Here is a 19022-nt window from a genome sequence, read left to right on the forward strand (position 1 = left end):
TGTGTGAGGCAGGGGGATGACGCTGAGTGACTGTGTGAGGCAGGGGGATGACTGTGAGTGACTGTGTGAGGCAGGGGGATGACTGTGAGTGACTGTATGAGGCAGGGGGATGACTGTGAGTGACTGTGTGAGGCAGGTGGATGACGCTGAGTGACTGTGTGAGGCAGGGGGATGACGCTGAGTGACTGTGTGAGGCCGGGGGATGACGCTGAGTGACTGTGTGAGGCAGGGGGATGACGCTGAGTGACTGTGTGAGGCAGGGGGATGACGCTGAGTGACTGTGTGAGGCAGGGGGATGACGCTGAGTGACTGTGAGAGGCAGGGGGATGACTGTGTGTGACTGTGTGAGGCAGGGGGATGACGCTGAGTGACTGTCTGAGGCAGGGGGATGACTGTGAGTGACTGTGTGAGGCAGGGGGATGACTGTGAGTGACTGTGAGAGGCAGGGGGATGACTGTGAGTGACTGTGTGAGGCAGGGGGATGACACTGAGTGACTGTGAGAGGCAGGGGGATGACTGTGAGTGACTGTGTGAGGCAGGGGGATGGCGCTGAGTGACTGTGTGAGGCAGGGGGATGACGCTGAGTGACTGTGTGAGGCAGGGGCATGACTGTGAGTGACTGTGTGAGGCAGGGGGATGACTGTGAGTGACTGTGTGAGGCAGGGGGATGACGCTGAGTGACTGTGTGAGGCAGGGGGATGACTGTGAGTGACTGTGTGAGGCAGGGGGATGACGCTGAGTGACTGTGTGAGGCAGGGGGATGACGCTTAGTGACTGTGTGAGGCAGGGGGATGACTGTGAGTGACTGTGTGAGGCAGGGGGATGACGCTGAGTGACTGTGTGAGGCAGGGGGATGACTGTGAGTGACTGTGTGAGGCAGGGGAATGACTGTGAGTGACTGTGTGAGGCAGGGGGATGACGCTGAGTGACTGTGTGAGGCAGGGGGATGACTGTGAGTGACTGTGTGAGGCAGGGGGATGACGCTGAGTGACTGTGTGAGGCAGGGGGATGACGCTTAGTGACTGTGTGAGGCAGGGGGATGACTGTGAGTGACTGTGTGAGGCAGGGGGATGACGCTGAGTGACTGTGTGAGGCAGGGGGATGACGCTGAGTGACTGTGTGAGGCAGGGGGATGACTGTGAGTGACTGTGAGGCAGGGGGATGACGCTGAGTGACTGTGTGAGGCAGGGGGATGACTGTGAGTGACTGTGTGAGGCAGGGGGACGCCGTTTCCGGCCGAGACTCCATCTCCCGTCGGCCCCCGCGGCGCCGCCACGCACACTTCCGGTCTGGACCGGAACCGCCTCGTTTCGGGACCCGCGCGCGGACCACATCTCCCGTCAGCCCCCGCGCCCGCAGCAGGCCGCGCGCACTTCCTGTCGGCCAGGGACCCACTTCCGGTTCGGGCCGGAAGTCGCGCCGCGGCGGCCGCGGGGGACGCCGGGAGCCGTCGTTCGGGCCGCGGCGGGGCCCCGTGAGTGGGCGGAGCGAGTGACGTAAGCGCGGCGGGGGCGGGGCCGCGGGCGGGGGCGGGGCCTGCGTGGGCGCCGTGGCGGGAAAACCGGTCCGAGCCGGATCCGAAGCCCGCGTGCAGGGAGAACCGGCCCCGACCGGTCCGACCCGCCCGGCCCCGCCCCCTCGCGGCAGGCCCCGCCCCGGCCACGCCCCCCGGCCCAGCTCAGACCCGCGCGGCGCCCAGGACGGAACCGGCTGCAGCCGGCGGCGGACAGCGCGGGACGCACGGGGTCAGGGGTCAGGGGCGGGGCCGCGGGGTCGCGGAGGGGCCCGCGAGTGTGGGGCAGGGGGATGGCTGTGAGTGTGAGGCAGGGGGATGGCTGTGATGGGCAGGTGACGCTGAGGCAGGGGGATGGCTGTGAGTGTGAGGCAGGGGGATGGCTGTGATGGCCAGGTGACGCTGAGGCAGGGGGATGGCTGTGAGTGTGAGGCAGGGGGATGGCTGTGATGGGCAGGTGAGGCTGAGGCAGGGGGATGGCTGTGATGGCCAGGTGACGCTGAGGCAGGGGGATGGCTGTGATGGGCAGGTGAGGCTGAGGCAGGGGGATGACTGTGATGGGCAGGTGACGCTGAGGCAGGGGGATGGCTGTGATGGGCAGGTGAGGCTGAGGCAGGGGGATGGCTGTGATGGGCAGGTGACGCTGAGGCAGGGGGATGGCTGTGATGGGCAGGTGACGCTGAGGCAGGGGGATGGCTGTGATGGGCAGGTGAGGCTGAGGCAGGGGGATGGCTGTGATGGGCAGGTGAGGCTGAGGCGGGGGGATGACTGTGATGGGCAGGTGACGCTGAGGCAGGGGGATGGCTGTGAGTGTGAGGCAGGGGGATGGCTGTGAGTGTGAGGCAGGGGGATGGCTGTGAGTGTGAGGCAGGGGGATGGCTGTGAGGCTGAGGCAGGGGGATGACTGTGAGTGTGAGGCAGGGGGATGGCTGTGATGGGCAGGTGAGGCTGAGGCAGGGGGATGGCTGTGATGGGCAGGTGAGGCTGAGGCAGGGGGATGGCTGTGATGGGCAGGTGAGGCTGAGGCAGGGGGATGACTGTGAGTGTGAGGCAGGGGGATGGCTGTGACGCTGAGGCAGGGGGATGACTGTGAGTGTGAGGCAGGGGGATGGCTGTGATGGGCAGGTGACGCTGAGGCAGGGGGATGACTGTGAGTGTGAGGCAGGGGGATGGCTGTGAGTGTGAGGCAGGGGGATGACTGTGAGTGTGAGGCAGGGGGATGGCTGTGATGGGCAGGTGAGGCTGAGGCAGGGGGATGGCTGTGATGGCCAGGTGACGCTGAGGCAGGGGGATGGCTGTGAGTGTGAGGCAGGGGGATGGCTGTGATGGGCAGGTGAGGCTGAGGCAGGGGGATGGCTGTGATGGACAGGTGAAGCTGAGGCAGGGGGATGGCTGTGATGGGCAGGTGAGGCTGAGGCAGGGGGATGGCTGTGAGGCTGAGGCAGGGGGATGGCTGTGAGTGTGAGGCAGGGGGATGGCTGTGATGGGCAGGTGAGGCTGAGGCAGGGGGATGACTGTGAGTGTGAGGCAGGGGGATGGCTGTGAGTGTGAGGCAGGGGGATGACTGTGAGTGTGAGGCAGGGGGATGGCTGTGATGGGCAGGTGACGCTGAGGCAGGGGGATGGCTGTGATGGGCAGGTGAGGCTGAGGCAGGGGGATGGCTGTGAGTGTGAGGCAGGGGGATGGCTGTGATGGGCAGGTGAGGCTGAGGCAGGGGGATGGCTGTGATGGGCAGGTGACGCTGAGGCAGGGGGATGACTGTGAGTGTGAGGCAGGGGGATGGCTGTGATGGGCAGGTGAGGCTGAGGCAGGGGGATGGCTGTGATGGGCAGGTGACGCTGAGGCAGGGGGATGACTGTGATGGGCAGGTGAGGCTGAGGCAGGGGGATGACTGTGATGGGCAGGTGACGCTGAGGCAGGGGGATGGCTGTGATGGGCAGGTGACGCTGAGGCAGGGGGATGGCTGTGAGTGTGAGGCAGGGGGATGACTGTGAGTGTGAGGCAGGGGGATGGCTGTGAGTGTGAGGCAGGGGGATGGCTGTGATGGGCAGGTGAGGCTGAGGCGGGGGGATGGCTGTGAGTGTGAGGCAGGGGGATGGCTGTGATGGGCAGGTGAGGCTGAGGCAGGGGGATGGCTGTGATGGGCAGGTGAGGCTGAGGCAGGGGGATGGCTGTGATGGGCAGGTGACGCTGAGGCAGGGGGATGGCTGTGATGGGCAGGTGAGGCTGAGGCAGGGGGATGGCTGTGATGGGCAGGTGAGGCTGAGGCAGGGGGATGGCTGTGATGGGCAGGTGAGGCTGAGGCAGGGGGATGGCTGTGAGTGTGAGGCAGGGGGATGGCTGTGATGGGCAGGTGACGCTGAGGCAGGGGGATGGCTGTGATGGGCAGGTGAGGCTGAGGCAGGGGGATGGCTGTGAGTGTGAGGCAGGGGGATGGCTGTGATGGGCAGGTGAGGCTGAGGCAGGGGGATGGCTGTGATGGGCAGGTGAGGCTGAGGCAGGGGGATGGCTGTGATGGGCAGGTGACGCTGAGGCAGGGGGATGGCTGTGAGTGTGAGGCAGGGGGATGGCTGTGATGGGCAGGTGAGGCTGAGGCAGGGGGATGGCTGTGATGGGCAGGTGACGCTGAGGCAGGGGGATGGCTGTGATGGGCAGGTGAGGCTGAGGCAGGGGGATGGCTGTGATGGGCAGGTGAGGCTGAGGCAGGGGGATGGCTGTGATGGGCAGGTGACGCTGAGGCAGGGGGATGGCTGTGATGGGCAGGTGAGGCTGAGGCAGGGGGATGGCTGTGATGGGCAGGTGACGCTGAGGCAGGGGGATGACTGTGAGTGTGAGGCAGGGGGATGGCTGTGATGGGCAGGTGACGCTGAGGCAGGGGGATGACTGTGATGGGCAGGTGAGGCTGAGGCAGGGGGATGGCTGTGATGGGCAGGTGACGCTGAGGCAGGGGGATGGCTGTGATGGGCAGGTGAGGCTGAGGCAGGGGGATGGCTGTGATGGGCAGGTGAGTGTGAGGCAGGGGGATGGCTGTGATGGGCAGGTGAGGCTGAGGCAGGGGGATGGCTGTGAGTGTGAGGCAGGGGGATGACTGTGATGGGCAGGTGACGCTGAGGCAGGGGGATGGCTGTGATGGGCAGGTGAGGCTGAGGCAGGGGGATGGCTGTGAGTGTGAGGCAGGGGGATGGCTGTGATGGGCAGGTGACGCTGAGGCAGGGGGATGGCTGTGATGGGCAGGTGAGGCTGAGGCAGGGGGATGGCTGTGATGGGCAGGTGAGGCTGAGGCAGGGGGATGGCTGTGATGGGCAGGTGAGGCTGAGGCAGGGGGATGGCTGTGATGGGCAGGTGACGCTGAGGCAGGGGGATGGCTGTGAGTGTGAGGCAGGGGGATGACTGTGATGGGCAGGTGACGCTGAGGCAGGGGGATGGCTGTGATGGGCAGGTGAGGCTGAGGCAGGGGGATGGCTGTGAGTGTGAGGCAGGGGGATGGCTGTGATGGGCAGGTGACGCTGAGGCAGGGGGATGGCTGTGATGGGCAGGTGAGTGTGAGGCAGGGGGATGGCTGTGAGTGTGAGGCAGGGGGATGGCTGTGATGGGCAGGTGAGGCTGAGGCAGGGGGATGGCTGTGATGGCCAGGTGACGCTGAGGCAGGGGGATGGCTGTGAGTGTGAGGCAGGGGGATGGCTGTGATGGGCAGGTGAGGCTGAGGCAGGGGGATGACTGTGATGGGCAGGTGACGCTGAGGCAGGGGGATGGCTGTGATGGGCAGGTGACGCTGAGGCAGGGGGATGGCTGTGATGGGCAGGTGAGTGTGAGGCAGGGGGATGGCTGTGATGGGCAGGTGACGCTGAGGCAGGGGGATGGCTGTGATGGGCAGGTGAGGCTGAGGCAGGGGGATGGCTGTGAGTGTGAGGCAGGGGGATGGCTGTGATGGGCAGGTGAGGCTGAGGCAGGGGGATGGCTGTGATGGCCAGGTGAGGCTGAGGCAGGGGGATGGCTGTGAGTGTGAGGCAGGGGGATGGCTGTGATGGGCAGGTGAGGCTGAGGCAGGGGGATGACTGTGATGGGCAGGTGACGCTGAGGCAGGGGGATGGCTGTGATGGGCAGGTGACGCTGAGGCAGGGGGATGGCTGTGATGGGCAGGTGACGCTGAGGCAGGGGGATGGCTGTGATGGGCAGGTGACGCTGAGGCAGGGGGATGGCTGTGATGGGCAGGTGAGTGTGAGGCAGGGGGATGGCTGTGAGGCTGAGGCAGGGGGATGGCTGTGATGGGCAGGTGACGCTGAGGCAGGGGGATGGCTGTGATGGGCAGGTGACGCTGAGGCAGGGGGATGGCTGTGATGGGCAGGTGAGTGTGAGGCAGGGGGATGGCTGTGAGGCTGAGGCAGGGGGATGGCTGTGATGGGCAGGTGACGCTGAGGCAGGGGGATGGCTGTGATGGGCAGGTGACGCTGAGGCAGGGGGATGACTGTGAGTGTGAGGCAGGGGGATGGCTGTGACGCTGAGGCAGGGGGATGACTGTGAGTGTGAGGCAGGGGGATGGCTGTGATGGGCAGGTGACGCTGAGGCAGGGGGATGACTGTGAGTGTGAGGCAGGGGGATGGCTGTGATGGGCAGGTGACGCTGAGGCAGGGGGATGACTGTGATGGGCAGGTGAGGCTGAGGCAGGGGGATGGCTGTGAGTGTGAGGCAGGGGGATGGCTGTGATGGGCAGGTGAGGCTGAGGCAGGGGGATGGCTGTGATGGCCAGGTGACGCTGAGGCAGGGGGATGGCTGTGAGTGTGAGGCAGGGGGATGGCTGTGATGGGCAGGTGAGGCTGAGGCAGGGGGATGACTGTGATGGGCAGGTGACGCTGAGGCAGGGGGATGGCTGTGATGGGCAGGTGAGGCTGAGGCAGGGGGATGGCTGTGAGTGTGAGGCAGGGGGATGGCTGTGATGGGCAGGTGACGCTGAGGCAGGGGGTTGGCTGTGGCGTGGCGAATGACGTCATCACCCCAGCTCCCCCCTCCCTCCCCCCCCTCTCTGTCCCCCACAGGAAGTCCCGCCCACAGGAAGCCGACGTCATGGCCGCGCCCGGGAGTGACGGGTGAGCCACGCCCACCGCCGGCCCGCGATTTGCATCACGGCGCGGGGGGCGTGTCCGGGGCGGCGGCCATGCTAACGAGCCTCATTTGCATACGGCCCCTCCCCCGCCTATGCTAATGAGCTCGGCGATTTGCATGTCTCCCGCTGGGGGCGTGGCCATGCTGATGACGTCACCCGCGTCGCCCAAGCCTCCGCCCTCCTCATTTGCATATCAATGACATCACGGGAGTCCAGCATCTCATTTGCATAACGCCCTCCTCATTTGCATGCCGGTCCGCCCCGCCCGAGGCTCATTTGCATATCCCCGAGCCCCGCCCCCACGCACCCGAGCCCCTCATTTGCATGTCCCCGCCCCCGCAGGCCCCGCCCCCCGGCCCGGCCGGGCTTCCTCTTCGCGCTGCTGCTGTCGCTGTCCCTGCCCCGCGGCTCCGCCCCCCAGCGCCCGGGGGCCCCGCCCCCCGACCCGGAGGCCACGCCCCTCGACCCGCCCCCGCCGCGGCCCAACTTCCTGCTCATCATGGCCGACGACCTCGGCCTCGGGGACCTCGGCTGCTACGGCAACGGCACGCTCAGGTGTGACGTCACTTCCTGCCCCGCCCCCGACCCCCGCCGGGGCCCCGCCCACGGCCGTCGGCCCCTCCCCGCGGGCCGTGGATATCCAACAGCTCGTTTGCATATCCCCGCCCCTGGGCCGACGTCATCAGCGTACGCGCGCTCATTTGCATAAATTTGCATGCGGCTGGCGAGGGGGCGGAGCCTCGTGATTGGCATGGCCCTTGATTTGCATACGGAGGGCCCCGCCCCCTTCCCCGTGCCTCGCGAACGTTCACGGCCCTGACCTGCATAGCCCCGCCCCCGCCTCGTGACCCCACCCCCCAGCCCCAACCCCCGACCCCGACACCGACCCCTGAGCCCCACCCACTCCCCACGCCCCGCCCCCAGGACGCCCAACATCGACCGCCTCGCCCGGGACGGCGTCCGCCTCGCGCACCACCTGGCGGCCGAGGCCGTGTGCACGCCCAGCCGCGCCGCCTTCCTCACGGGGCGCTACCCGGTCCGCACGGGTGAGCGGGGCCACGCCCCCACTTCCTGTCCACGCCCGGCCGCTGCCACTTCCTGTTCCGCTAAATCCACTTCCTGTTCCCCCAGACCCACTTCCTGTTGCCCCAAACCAACTTCCTGTTCCCCCAGACCCACTTCCTGTTGCCCCAAACCCACTTCCTGTTGCCCCAAAACCACTTCCTGTTCCCCCTGACCCACTTCCTGTTCCCCCAGACCCACTTCCTGTTCCCCCTGACCCACTTCCTGTTCCTCCAAACCCACTTCCTGTTGCCCCAAAACCACTTCCTGTTGCCCCAGACCCACTTCCTGTTGCCCCAGACCCACTTCCTGTTCATAAAACCCACTTCCTGGCCCCCACACCCACTTCCCTGCCCCACCCCTGGCTCCGCCCCACCCCGCTGACCCCGCCTCCGCCCCGCCCCCCCCGCAGGGATGACGTCGGGCAACGGGCACCGCGTGCTGCAGTGGGCGTCGGGCGCGGGCGGCCTCCCCCCCGAGGAGCTGACGTTCGCGCGGGTCCTGCAGGGGCGGGGCTACGTCACGGGGCTCGTGGGTGAGCGGGGCCGGGCGGGGCCGCGGGGGCGGGGCCGAGGGTGGGGTCGCCGATGACGTCATGGCCGCCGGTGGGCGTGGGCCAGCGACGTCACTTCCTGTGGGCGGGCAGGACAGGAAGTCAGGCTGCGGGGCCCACCCAGGGTCACAGGAAGTGGCTCCCGCCCGACAGGAAGTGGGGTTGCCAGACAGGAAGTGAGGTCACCAGGCCGTAAGTGATGAAATCCATGGCGGGGGGGGGGGGGTGAGACAGGAAGTGACCTCACTGCCCCCGCCCGTGACAGGAAGTGGGTCCCGCGCGACAGGGACTGGGGCCCCCACACAGGAAGTGACGTCGTAAGTCGCAGGAAGTGAGTTTTCTCGACAGGAAGTGAGGTCACCAGGCCATGGGCGATGAAATCCAGGGCAGGAAGCGGGCGCCCCAGACAGGAAGTGACCTCACCGCCCCCGTCCCACCCCCCCCCCGCAGGGAAGTGGCACCTGGGCCTGAACTGCGAGACGTCGTCCGACCTCTGCCACCACCCCCAGCGCCACGGCTTCCACCACTTCCTGGGGCTGCCGCTCGGCCTCATGGGAGACTGCGCGGTGGAGGGGGCGGAGCCGGGGGCGTGGCCGGGGCCGTCGCCCTCCGAGAAGCGGGCGGGGCTGGAGCGGCGCCTGCGCGGGGCGGGGCGGGGTCTGGCGGCCGTGGCGGCCGTGGCGGCGGCGGCGGCGGCGTGGGCGGCCCGGGGGCGTGGCCGGGAGCGGGGGCGAGGCCCGGGCAGGCGGGTGTGGCCGTGGGCGTGGGCGGCCCTGGCGTTGGGCGTGGCCGCGGCGGCGCTGTGGGCGGGGTCGGGGGCGGTGGGCGTGGCCGTGGCGCGGCTCGACTGCTTCCTGATGCGCAACGGCAGCGTCGTCCAGCAGCCCGTGCGGCTCGCGGGCGTCACCGCGCTGCTGCTGCGCGAGGCCGAGGACTTCCTGCACCGGTGAGCGGGGCGGGGCGGGGCGGGGTGGGGATCACGGGGCGGGGTGGGTATTGGAGCTAAGGCAGGGGGATGACGGTGAGTGAAGAGTGTGACGCGGGGGGATGACAGCAAGTGTGAATCTGAGGCAGGGGGATGACTGTGAGTGAAGAGTGTGATGCAGGGGGATGACAGCAAGTGTGAATCTGAGGCAGGGGGATGACTGTGAGTGAAGAGTGTGATGCAGGGGGATGACAGCAAGTGTGAATCTGAGGCAGGGGGATGACTGTGAGTGAAGAGTGTGATGCAGGGGGATGACAGTGAGTGTGAATCTGAGGCAGGGGGATGACCACAAGTGTATGGCTGAGGCAGGGGGATGACTGTGAGTGAAGAGTGTGATGCAGGGGGATGACAGCAAGTAGATTCCTGAGGCAGGGGGATGACTGTGAGTAAAGAGTGTGATGCAGGGGGATGACTGCGAGTGTGAATCTGAGGCAGGGGGATGACCACAAGTGTGGGGCTGAGGCAGGGGGATGACTGTGAGTAGAGTGTTTATCCGGGGGTCTGACAGTGAGCGTGAATCTGAGGCAGGGGGATGACCTTGGATGGATTTCTGAGGCGGGGGGATGACCACAAGTGAGGAGCTGAGGCAGGGGGATGACCGGGAGTGTGAATCTAAGGCAGGGGGATGTCCGTGACTGACCAAACCCGCCCCCCCCCCCCCGGCAGGCACAGCCACGCCCCCTTCCTGCTGCTGGTGTCGCTGCTCCACGTCCACACCCCGCTGGTGACGTCGCCCGCCTTCCGTGGCCGCAGCGCGCACGGGCGCTACGGGGACAACGTGGAGGAGATGGACTGGGTTGTGGGTGCGTCGCGGGGTCGGGGGTCGCGGGGTCGGGGGTCGCGGGGTCGGGGGTCGCGGGGTCGGGGCCGGTGGGTGGGGCCGTGGAGGGCGGGGCTCCACGGAGCGACATCGCCCCCCGCGACCTCTGACCTGGCCGGTGACCCCGCCCCGTGACCCCTGACCCCGCGACCCCGCAGGCCGCATCATGGCCGCCCTGGACCGTGAGGGCCTCGCCGGCCGCACCCTCGTCCACTTCACGTCCGACAACGGCGCCTGGCTCGAGGCCCGGGCGGGCGGGCAGCGGCTGGGCGGCTCCAACGGCGTCTTCCGGGGTGAGCGGGCACTTCCTGTCCCGCCCCAGGCACTTCCTGTCCCGCCCCAGGCACTTCCTGTCCCGCCCCTGCACTTCCTGTCCCGCCCCAGGCACTTCCTGTCCCGCCCCAGGCACTTCTGTCCCGCCCCTGCACTTCCTGTCCCGCCCCTGCACTTCCTGTCCCGCCCCAAGCACTTCCTGTCCCGCCCCCGCACTTCCTGTCCCACCCCAGGCACTTCTGTCCCGCCCCTGCACTTCCTGTCCCGCCCCAGGCACTTCTGTCCCGCCCCTGCACTTCCTGTCCCGCCCCTGCACTTCCTGTCCCGCCCCAGGCACTTCCTGTCCCGCCCCAGGCACTTCCTGTCCCGCCCCAGGCACTTCTGTCCCGCTCCAAGCATTTCCTGTCCCGCCCCTGCACTTCCTGTCCCGCCCCAAGCACTTCCTGTCCCGCCCCCGCACTTCCTGTCCCACCCCAGGCACTTCCTGTCCCGCCCCTGCACTTCCTGTTCTGCCCCTGCACTTCCTGTCCCGCCCCAGGCACTTCCTGTCCTACCCCCACACTTCCTGTCCCGCCCCAGGCACTTCCTGTTCTGCCCCTGCACTTCCTGTCCCGCCCAAGGCACTTCCTGTTCCGCCCCTGGACTTCCTGTCCCGCCCCAGGCACTTCCTGTCCCAGCCCCGCACTTCCTGTCCCACCCCCGCACTTCCTGTCCCGCCCCACCACTTCCTGTCCCCGGGAACCCACTTCCTGTGCAGCCATCGTCCCTTCCTGCCACCCCAGCTCCACGTCCTGACCCCGCCCCTGACCCTGAGGTGACCCCCTGACCCCGCCCCCGACCCTGAGGTGACCCCCTGACCCCGCCCCTGACCCTGAGGTGACCCCCTGACCCCGCCCCCGACCCTGAGGTGACCCCCTGACCCCGCCCCGTGACCCCGCAGGCGGCAAGGGCATGGGCGGCCTGGAGGGCGGCATCCGCGTCCCCGCCCTCTTCCGGTGGCCGCGCGTCCTGCCCCGGGGCCGCGTCGTCGAGGAGCCCACGAGCCTCATGGACGTCTTCCCCACGGTGCTGGGGCTGGCGGGCGCGGCCCTGCCCGGGGACCGGTGAGGGCGGGGCCGGGAGTGAGAGCGGGAAGTGAGGGCGGGGCAGGAAGTGAGGGTGGGGCAGGGAGTGAGGGCGGGGCAGGAAGTGAGGGCGGGGCAGGGGGTGAGAGCGGGGCAGGAAGTGAGGGTGGGGCAGGGAGTGAGGGCGGGAAGTGAGGGCGGGGCAGGAAGTGAGGGTGGGGCAGGGAGTGAGGGCGGGGCAGGAAGTGAGGGCGGGGCGGGGGGTGAGGGCGGGGCAGGGGGTGAGGGGCAGGGGCGGGGCCTGGCGGGGGATGACGTCATCCCGCAGACGGACAGGAAGTGAGGCGTCGTGAAGTTCACACAGGAAGTGACCTCAGAACCCAGACAGGAAGTGGGGAGTGCGGGCCAGGTCGGAGCCGGTGACGTCACCCAGGAAGTGATGTCACCCTCGCCACCACCCAGGAAGGCGTGGGCGGAGTCAGGGAGGCAGTGGGCGGGGCCAGGCGGGACGTCAGACAGGAAGTGGGGTCGGGGTCACGCACGGGAAGTGACCTCCACCCCTGCCCGCGGCCGGCCCCGCCCCGCAGGGTGATTGACGGGCGCGACCTGATGCCGCTGCTGCGGGGCGGGGCCGGGCGCTCGGCCCACGAGGTCCTGCTCCACTACTGCGAGGTTTTCCTGCACGCGGCCCGGCTGGTGCAGCGCGAGCGTGAGTGACGCGGGGCGGGGCGGGCGGGGCCCGGGGGGCGGCCCGGGCGGGGGCTGGGCCGGTGTCCCGACCGCGGGGGTCACTTCCTGTCTCCCTCCGCCCACTTCCTGGTCACTTCCTGTCTCCCCGTGTCACTTCCTGTGCCCGCGTGGCCACTTCCGGTCCGACCGTCGTCACTTCCTGTCCATTCCCCGCCCCCTGAGGTCACTTCCTGTCCATTCCCCGCCCCCCTGAAGTCACTTCCTGTCTACTTCTTCCCTCTGTGAGGTCACTTCCTGTCCCGCCCCTCCCACTTCCTGGTCACTTCCTGTCACTGACACCACTTCCTGTCAGTCCCCGGCCGTCCTGGTCCGCTCCCCGCCCCCCCACGTGACCTCACTTCCTGTCCCGCCCCCGACCCCGCCCGCAGGCGGGAAGGTGTGGAAAGTGCACTTCGCGACGCCGACCTTCGACCCCCCGGGCTCGGGCTCCTGCGCGGGGCCGGACGGTGGCCATGATGGCGGCGACGGCGAGGAGGAGGCGGGCGCGGCCCCCCAGGCCCGGCTGTGCCCCTGCGTGGGCGCCGCGGTGACCCCGCACGACCCCCCGCTGCTGTACGAGCTGACCTCCGACCCGGGGGAGGCGCGGCCGCTGTCGCCGGGGGCGGAGCCGGGGCTGGCGGCCGTGGTGTCGCGCGTGAGGCAGGAGCATGACCGCGTGTGGCGCTCGCTGAGCCAGGCCAAGCAGCAGCTGGGGTCGCTCTACGTCCTGCCCCGCCCGTGGCTGCAGCCCTGCTGCTGGGGGCGGGGCGCGGGGGGCGGGGCCTGCGCCTGCGACCTCGGCCCGGGGGGCGGGGCCGGGGCCGGCGACGCGGGGCGGGACTTCCTGTGAGGGCCGGGGACCGGAATCGGAGGTGGAGGGGGAAGTGGGGCGGGACTTCCTGTGGGACCGGAAGTGGTGTCCATTGGCCCCCCCCAGGGGGTTGTGGGCGTCACAGGAAGTGGAACCGGAAGTGGGGGCGGGACTTCAGGTGCAACAGGAAGTGGAGGGTTTTGGAGGCGGGGACAGGAAGTGGGGTCGGGGTCGGGGCCTGGCTGGGGTTTCTGGGGGCTGCGGTGTCGAATGGGGAGTGGGGGGCGGGACTTCCTGTTTCATTTAACCGAATAAAAGTAAAATGAAAATGGCGGCCTGGTCCCGCCCCCCCCTACTTCCTGCTTCTATGATTGACATGCGACGCCCGGACCCACCCACCCCTCATGGACGCACACAGACAGGAAGTGACGTCATCACCGCTTTATTCCTCCTCCCCTCCCCCTCCCCGAGGGCGATGACATCACAGGGGTCGCGGCGAGGTCACCGTGGGGTCATCACAGGGCGGCCATGATGTCGTCCTCACACCGGCTGCGACTCTGAGGGGCGGGGAGGGGGCGGGGTCAGGGTGGAGGTGGGAGCCACGCCCACCCCGGAGCCCCCAGGGTCACTTCCTGTCCCCCAGGGTCACTTCCTGTCCCCCCACAGTCACTTCCTGTCCCCCCACAGTCACTTCCTGTCCCCCCGGGTCACTTCCTGTCCCCCCACGGTCACTTCCTGTCCCCCCACGGTCACTTCCTGTCCCCCCACAGTCACTTCCTGTCCCCCAGGGTCACTTCCTGTCCCCCCACGGTCACTTCCTGTCCCCACACAGTCACTTCCTGTCCCCCCACAGTCACTTCCTGTCCCCCCACAGTCACTTCCTGTCCCCCACGGTCACTTCCTGTCCCCCCACGGTCACTTCCTGTCCCCCCACGGTCACTTCCTGTCCCCCACAGTCACTTCCTGTCCCCCCACGGTCACTTCCTGTCCCCCCACGGTCACTTCCTGTCCCCCCACAGTCACTTCCTGTCCCCCCACAGTCACTTCCTGTCCCCCCACGGTCACTTCCTGTCCCCCCACGGTCACTTCCTGTCCCCCCACAGTCACTTCCTGTCCCCCCACAGTCACTTCCTGTCCCCCACGGTCACTTCCTGTCCCCCCACGGTCACTTCCTGTCCCCCCACGGTCACTTCCTGTCCCCCACAGTCACTTCCTGTCCCCCCACAGTCACTTCCTGTCCCCCCACAGTCACTTCCTGTCCCCCCACAGTCACTTCCTGTCCCCCAGGGTCACTTCCTGTCCCCCTGTCCCCCAGGGTCACTTCCTGTCCCCCTGCGTCACTTCCTGTCTCACCACGGTCACTTCCTGTCCCCCCACGGTCACTTCCTGTCCCCCCACGGTCACTTCCTGTCCCCCAGGGTCACTTCCTGTCCCCCACAGTCACTTCCTGTCCCCCCGGGTCACTTCCTGTCCCCCCACGGTCACTTCCTGTCCCCCCACGGTCACTTCCTGTCCCCCCACGGTCACTTCCTGTCCCCCCACGGTCACTTCCTGTCCCCCAGGGTCACTTCCTGTCCCCCCACAGTCACTTCCTGTCCCCCCACAGTCACTTCCTGTCCCCCCACAGACACTTCCTGTCCCCCCACGGTCACTTCCTGTCCCCGTGTGTCACGTCCACTCCCACATCCCTGGTGGGCGTGACTCACCGCGGCCCCGCCCCAGGCAGGCCCCGCCCCTGTGCGACCGGATGTACCCGGCCCCGGCGCCGAGCAGGGCGAGGACGACGACGGAGACGACGGGGGCCACGATGGACGCCACGGGGCCTGCGGGCGCGGCTGGGAGGCGGGGGGCGGGGCCGGCGAGTGACGGGCGGGCGGCCACGCCCACTCCCTGTCACCGCTGACCCCACTTCCCATCCGGGCCCCGCACTTCCTGTTCCCCAGACCCACTTCCTGTCCCACACCAGGCACTTCCTGTCCCCCCAGATCCACTTCCTGTTACCCCGATGACATCACCCACGACGCCCGCCAACCCCCCGCCCATCCCCGTGGCCACTTCCTGCCCCGCCCTTCCGTCACGGAGGCCCCGCCCCTCCCGGGCCCCGCCCACCCACTACCTGTCCCGCCGCCGTGGCCGTGACTTCCGCCTGTGGGGGGTGGGAGGAGAGACAGGAAGTGACGTCGCAGGGAGGGGCGGAGCCAGCGGGAGACTGACAGGCAGCCCCGCCCCCTCCCCGCCGTCCTCACCGTGGGCGTCGCCGCCGTAGCTCCCCGGGTGGGCGTCGCCGTCACTTCCTGTCCGCGAGGAGAGGGCGGGGCGGGGGGCGGGGCTAGGCGTTACATCACCGAGGCCGATTTGCATATTCATGAGGACGGCCCCGCCCCGCCCGTCTCCTCTCATGAATATTCCGTGGCTCATTTGCATAAATCACGAAGGCCCCGCCCACTCCCAGGCCTTTTTGTGGATTTGCATAAAATTTGCATAAATTAAGCGTGAATTTCAAACCAGGCCCCTGACCCGGCAAACCGGTCGCAGCCGGCTCGGCGACGGAAACAGGAAGCTCCGCCCCCGACAGGAAGTGCCCGCCCCCAGGCCTCGCCACGCCCCCCACTCACCTCCCCATCCGTCCAGATCGCCGTGGGGCTGCGGCTGTGGGCGGGGCTGCGGCTGTGGGCGGGGCTGCGGCTGTGGGCGGGGCCTCGGGGGCTGCGGGCGGGGCCTCGGGGGCGGGTAGACGTCTACGCGGGATGCGACAGGAAGTGACCTCACTCAGCACCAGGAAGTGCCGGCTCCCGGATGCCGACGTCACCCCCCCCCGCCCGCGGCCCCGCCTCTTCCGGTTCCCAGGCCCCGCCCCCCTGTCGGCGCTGACTCACGTCCGGGGTCGTGGGGGTCGCGGGGCGGGTCCTGGGGCAGCCGCGGGTAGAGGCCTGCGGGGGCGGAGGGGACACGGGGTCGGGGTGGGGTCACGTGGGCGAAGCCGGGGGCGGGGCAGGGGCGGGGCCGGGGTGACGTCACTCACCGCCGCCCCCGGGCCTCGGCGTGGATTCTGGGTAAGAGAGGAAAATAAAAAAAATTTAACCGGAGCCAAGATGGCGTCCGCAGGCCCCGCCCCGCCCCGTTCCCATGATGCCCCAGGCGCTCACCACCGGCGTCGTCCAGGGCGTCCGCGAGGTCGAAGTCGCCATTGTCGCCTGCAGGGGGGTGGGGTGGGGTCGGGGGTCAGGGGTCACCGCACGGGGCAGAGGCAGGGGGATGACTGTGAGTGTGAGTGTGGGGCAGGGGGATGACTGTGAGTGAGTGTGAGGCAGGGGGATGACTGTGAGTGTGAGGCAGGGGGATGACTGTGACTGTGAGGCAGGGGGATGACTGTGACTGTGAGTGTGAGGCAGGGGGATGACTGTGAGTGTGAGTGTGAGGCAGGGGGATGACTCTGAGTGTGACTGTGAGGCAGGGGGATGACTGTGAGTGTGAGTGTGAGGCAGGGGGATGACTGTGACTGTGAGTGTGAGGCAGGGGGATGGCTGTGACTGTGACTGTGAGGCAGGGGGATGACTGTGAGTGTGAGGCAGGGGGATGACTGTGAGTGTGAGGCAGGGGGATGGCTGTGATGGGCAGGTGACGCTGAGGCAGGGGGATGGCTGTGATGGGCAGGTGACGCTGAGGCAGGGGGATGGCTGTGATGGGCAGGTGACGCTGAGGCAGGGGGATGGCTGTGATGGGCAGGTGAGGCTGAGGCAGGGGGATGGCTGTGATGGGCAGGTGACGCTGAGGCAGGGGGATGGCTGTGATGGGCAGGTGACGCTGAGGCAGGGGGATGGCTGTGATGGGCAGGTGACGCTGAGGCCGGGGGATGGCTGTGATGGGCAGGTGAGGCTGAGGCAGGGGGATGGCTGTGATGGGCAGGTGACGCTGAGGCAGGGGGATGGCTGTGAGTGTGAGGCAGGGGGATGGCTGTGAGTGTGAGGCAGGGGGATGACTGTGAGTGTGAGGCAGGGGGATGACGCTGAGTGACTGTGTGAGGCAGGGGGATGACTGTGAGTAACTGTGTGAGGCAGGGGGATGACGCTGAGTGACTGTGTGAGGCAGGGGGATGACGCTGAGTGACTGTGAGAGGCAGGGGGATGACTGTGAGTGACTGTGAGAGGCAGGGGGATGACTGTGAGTGACTGTGTGAGGCAGGGGGATGACTGTGAGTGACTGTGTGAGGCAGGGGGATGACTGTGAGTGTGAGGCAGGGGGATGACTGTGACCGTGAGAATGTGGGGCAGGGGGATGACTGTGAGTGTGACTCACCCACCCGCCCCACCCCAACCCGGCCAGACCTGCTCTGCCTGACTCTGGGCTCCCACCTGATGCCGACCAAACCGGTTTGACCCAGCTCCGCCCACCCACGCAGCTCAGCCCGTGCCGGCCCAGACCTGTCGGCTGCGGCTGCTGCCGCTTCAGTTTCTCATGGGGTTTGGGGGGGGCAACCCCGGGGCCTGAGGTCAGGGGTCAGGGCCTGGGGCCTGGGGTCAGGGGTCACCCGGGGTCGCCCGGGGGTCAGGGCCCCAGGGTCTGGGGAGAAAACCTTGTTGTTTGTTGCCCGCTGCTCTTTACTTGTGAAGGACCCTGGCGTTTTCTCTCCTCTCCCCGGGGTTCTCGGGCCGCAGGGCGGAGGGCGGGGTTGGGGGGGCGTGGCCAGACGGCCTGTCAGTCACCCCGGGGGCCCGCGTGGGAACCGGATTGGGGCGGCTCAGGCCGGACTCACCCAGGACCCGGGAGAGGAGGACGCAGCCTAGAAGCAGCAGCCGCGGGGTCGGGGCCGCCATCGCCGTGGGTGACATCACGGGGTGTGCGAGAGTGACAGCTGGGGGAGGCCACGCCCACCACGGGCAGACAAACCGGATCTGGCTGGACGGGGGCGGCCTGGGTGGGGCGGGGTGGGAGGATCCTGCCGGCCCCGGGGCATCTTGGGAGTGGGGACGGGTTAGGCCACGCCCCCTGTGAGGTAACAGGAGAACCAGGAAGGAGGAGGAGCTGAGGCAGGGGAGTGACCCTGAGTGCGGCTGGGGTGGAGGAGGAGCTGAGGCAGGGGAGTGACCCTGAGTGCGGCTGGGGTGGAGGAGCTGAGGCAGGGGAGTGACCCTGAGTGCGGCTGGGGTGGAGGAGGAGCTGAGGCAGGGGAGTGACCCTGAGTGCGGCTGGGGTGGAGGAGAGGAGGAGCTGAGGCAGGGGAGTGACCCTGAGTGCAGCTGGGGTGGAGGAGGAGCTGAGGCAGGGGAGTGACCCTGAGTGCAGCTGGGGTGGAGGAGGAGCTGAGGCAGGGGAGTGACCCTGAGTGCGGCTGGGGTGGAGGAGAGGAGGAGCTGAGGCAGGGGAGTGACCCTGAGTGCGGCTGGGGTGGAGGAGTAGCTGAGGCAGGGGAGTGACCCTGAGTGCGGCTGGGGTGGAGGAGAGGAGGAGCTGAGGCAGGGGAGTGACCCTGAGTGCGGCTGGGGTGGAGGAGAGGAGGAGCTGAGGCAGGGGAGTGACCCTGAGTGCAGCTGGGGTGGAGGAGAGGAGCTGAGGCAGGGGAGTGACCCTGAGTGCAGCTGGGGTGGAGGAGGAGCTGAGGCAGGGGAGTGACCCTGAGTGCGGCTGGGGTGGAGGAGGAGCTGAGGCAGGGGAGTGACCCTGAGTGCGGCTGGGGTGGAGGAGGAGCTGAGGCAGGGGAGTGACCCTGAGTGCGGCTGGGGTGGAGGAGAGGAGGAGCTGAGGCAGGGGAGTGACCCTGAGTGTGGCTGGGGAGGAGGAGGAGCTGAGGCAGGGGAGTGACCCTGAGTGCGGCTGGGGTGGAGGAGGAGCTGAGGCAGGGGAGTGACCCTGAGTGCGGCTGGGGTGGAGGAGAGGAGGAGCTGAGGCAGGGGAGTGACCCTGAGTGCGGCTGGGGTGGAGGAGAGGAGGAGCTGAGGCAGGGGAGTGACCCTGAGTGCGGCTGGGGTGGAGGAGAGGAGGAGCTGAGGCAGGGGAGTGACCCTGAGTGCGGCTGGGGTGGAGGAGAGGAGGAGCTGAGGCAGGGGAGTGACCCTGAGTGCAGCTGGGGTGGAGGAGGAGCTGAGGCAGGGGAGTGACCCTGAGTGCGGCTGG

The 19022-nt window shown here is 68.2% G+C and overlaps 2 protein-coding genes across 3 annotated transcripts; one reads left to right on the forward strand and one right to left on the reverse strand.

The window, feature by feature from the left end:
* The first annotated feature begins 1544 nt into the window (after nucleotides 1–1544).
* On the forward strand, nucleotides 1545–12950 carry LOC110287979 (arylsulfatase L-like). The gene is made up of 11 exons (XM_085838332.1): nucleotides 1545–1745; nucleotides 6547–6597; nucleotides 6957–7169; nucleotides 7539–7660; nucleotides 8089–8211; nucleotides 8680–9175; nucleotides 9881–10017; nucleotides 10193–10327; nucleotides 11248–11410; nucleotides 11959–12080; nucleotides 12490–12950. Exons 2-11 carry the CDS (start codon nucleotides 6575–6577, stop codon nucleotides 12948–12950), a joined length of 1995 nt encoding a protein of 664 aa, XP_085694458.1. The 5' UTR covers nucleotides 1545–1745; nucleotides 6547–6574.
* A 387-nt stretch (nucleotides 12951–13337) lies between these two features.
* LOC110287980 (uncharacterized) lies at nucleotides 13338–17730 on the reverse strand. Of its 2 annotated transcripts, XM_085837857.1 has the most exons (9): nucleotides 17665–17730; nucleotides 16058–16105; nucleotides 15934–15960; nucleotides 15788–15841; nucleotides 15527–15649; nucleotides 15158–15205; nucleotides 15028–15057; nucleotides 14618–14746; nucleotides 13338–13468 (listed from the first exon to the last, which is right to left on the reverse strand). In XM_085837857.1, exons 2-9 carry the CDS (start codon nucleotides 16097–16099, stop codon nucleotides 13427–13429), a joined length of 495 nt encoding a protein of 164 aa, XP_085693983.1. In that variant the 5' UTR covers nucleotides 16100–16105; nucleotides 17665–17730; the 3' UTR covers nucleotides 13338–13426. The 2 variants fall into 2 exon arrangements, with proteins under 2 accessions (XP_085693983.1, XP_085693984.1); XM_085837858.1 differs by lacking the exon at nucleotides 14618–14746.
* Between the last annotated feature and the right edge of the window lie 1292 nt (nucleotides 17731–19022).

The sequence above is a fragment of the Mus caroli genome, unplaced genomic scaffold (genome assembly GCF_978045245.1).
Source record: "Mus caroli unplaced genomic scaffold, Mus_caroli_1 scaffold_5, whole genome shotgun sequence".
Lineage (NCBI taxonomy): Eukaryota > Metazoa > Chordata > Mammalia > Rodentia > Muridae > Mus > Mus caroli.

Coding starts and splice junctions, on each gene's coding strand:
- LOC110287980 (XM_085837857.1), bottom strand. CDS start 16,099: ATGGCGACTTCGACCTCGCGGACGCCCTGGACGACGCCGGTG. Junction 15,961..16,057: donor CGCCCTGGACGACGCCGGTG/GTGAGCGCCTGG, acceptor TCTCTTACCCAG/AATCCACGCCGAGGCCCGGG. Junction 15,650..15,787: donor CGACCCCCACGACCCCGGAC/GTGAGTCAGCGC, acceptor CATCCCGCGTAG/ACGTCTACCCGCCCCCGAGG.
- LOC110287979 (XM_085838332.1), top strand. CDS start 6,575: ATGGCCGCGCCCGGGAGTGACGG. Junction 6,598..6,956: donor GCCGCGCCCGGGAGTGACGG/GTGAGCCACGCC, acceptor CCGCCCCCGCAG/GCCCCGCCCCCCGGCCCGGC. Junction 10,018..10,192: donor GGAGATGGACTGGGTTGTGG/GTGCGTCGCGGG, acceptor GCGACCCCGCAG/GCCGCATCATGGCCGCCCTG.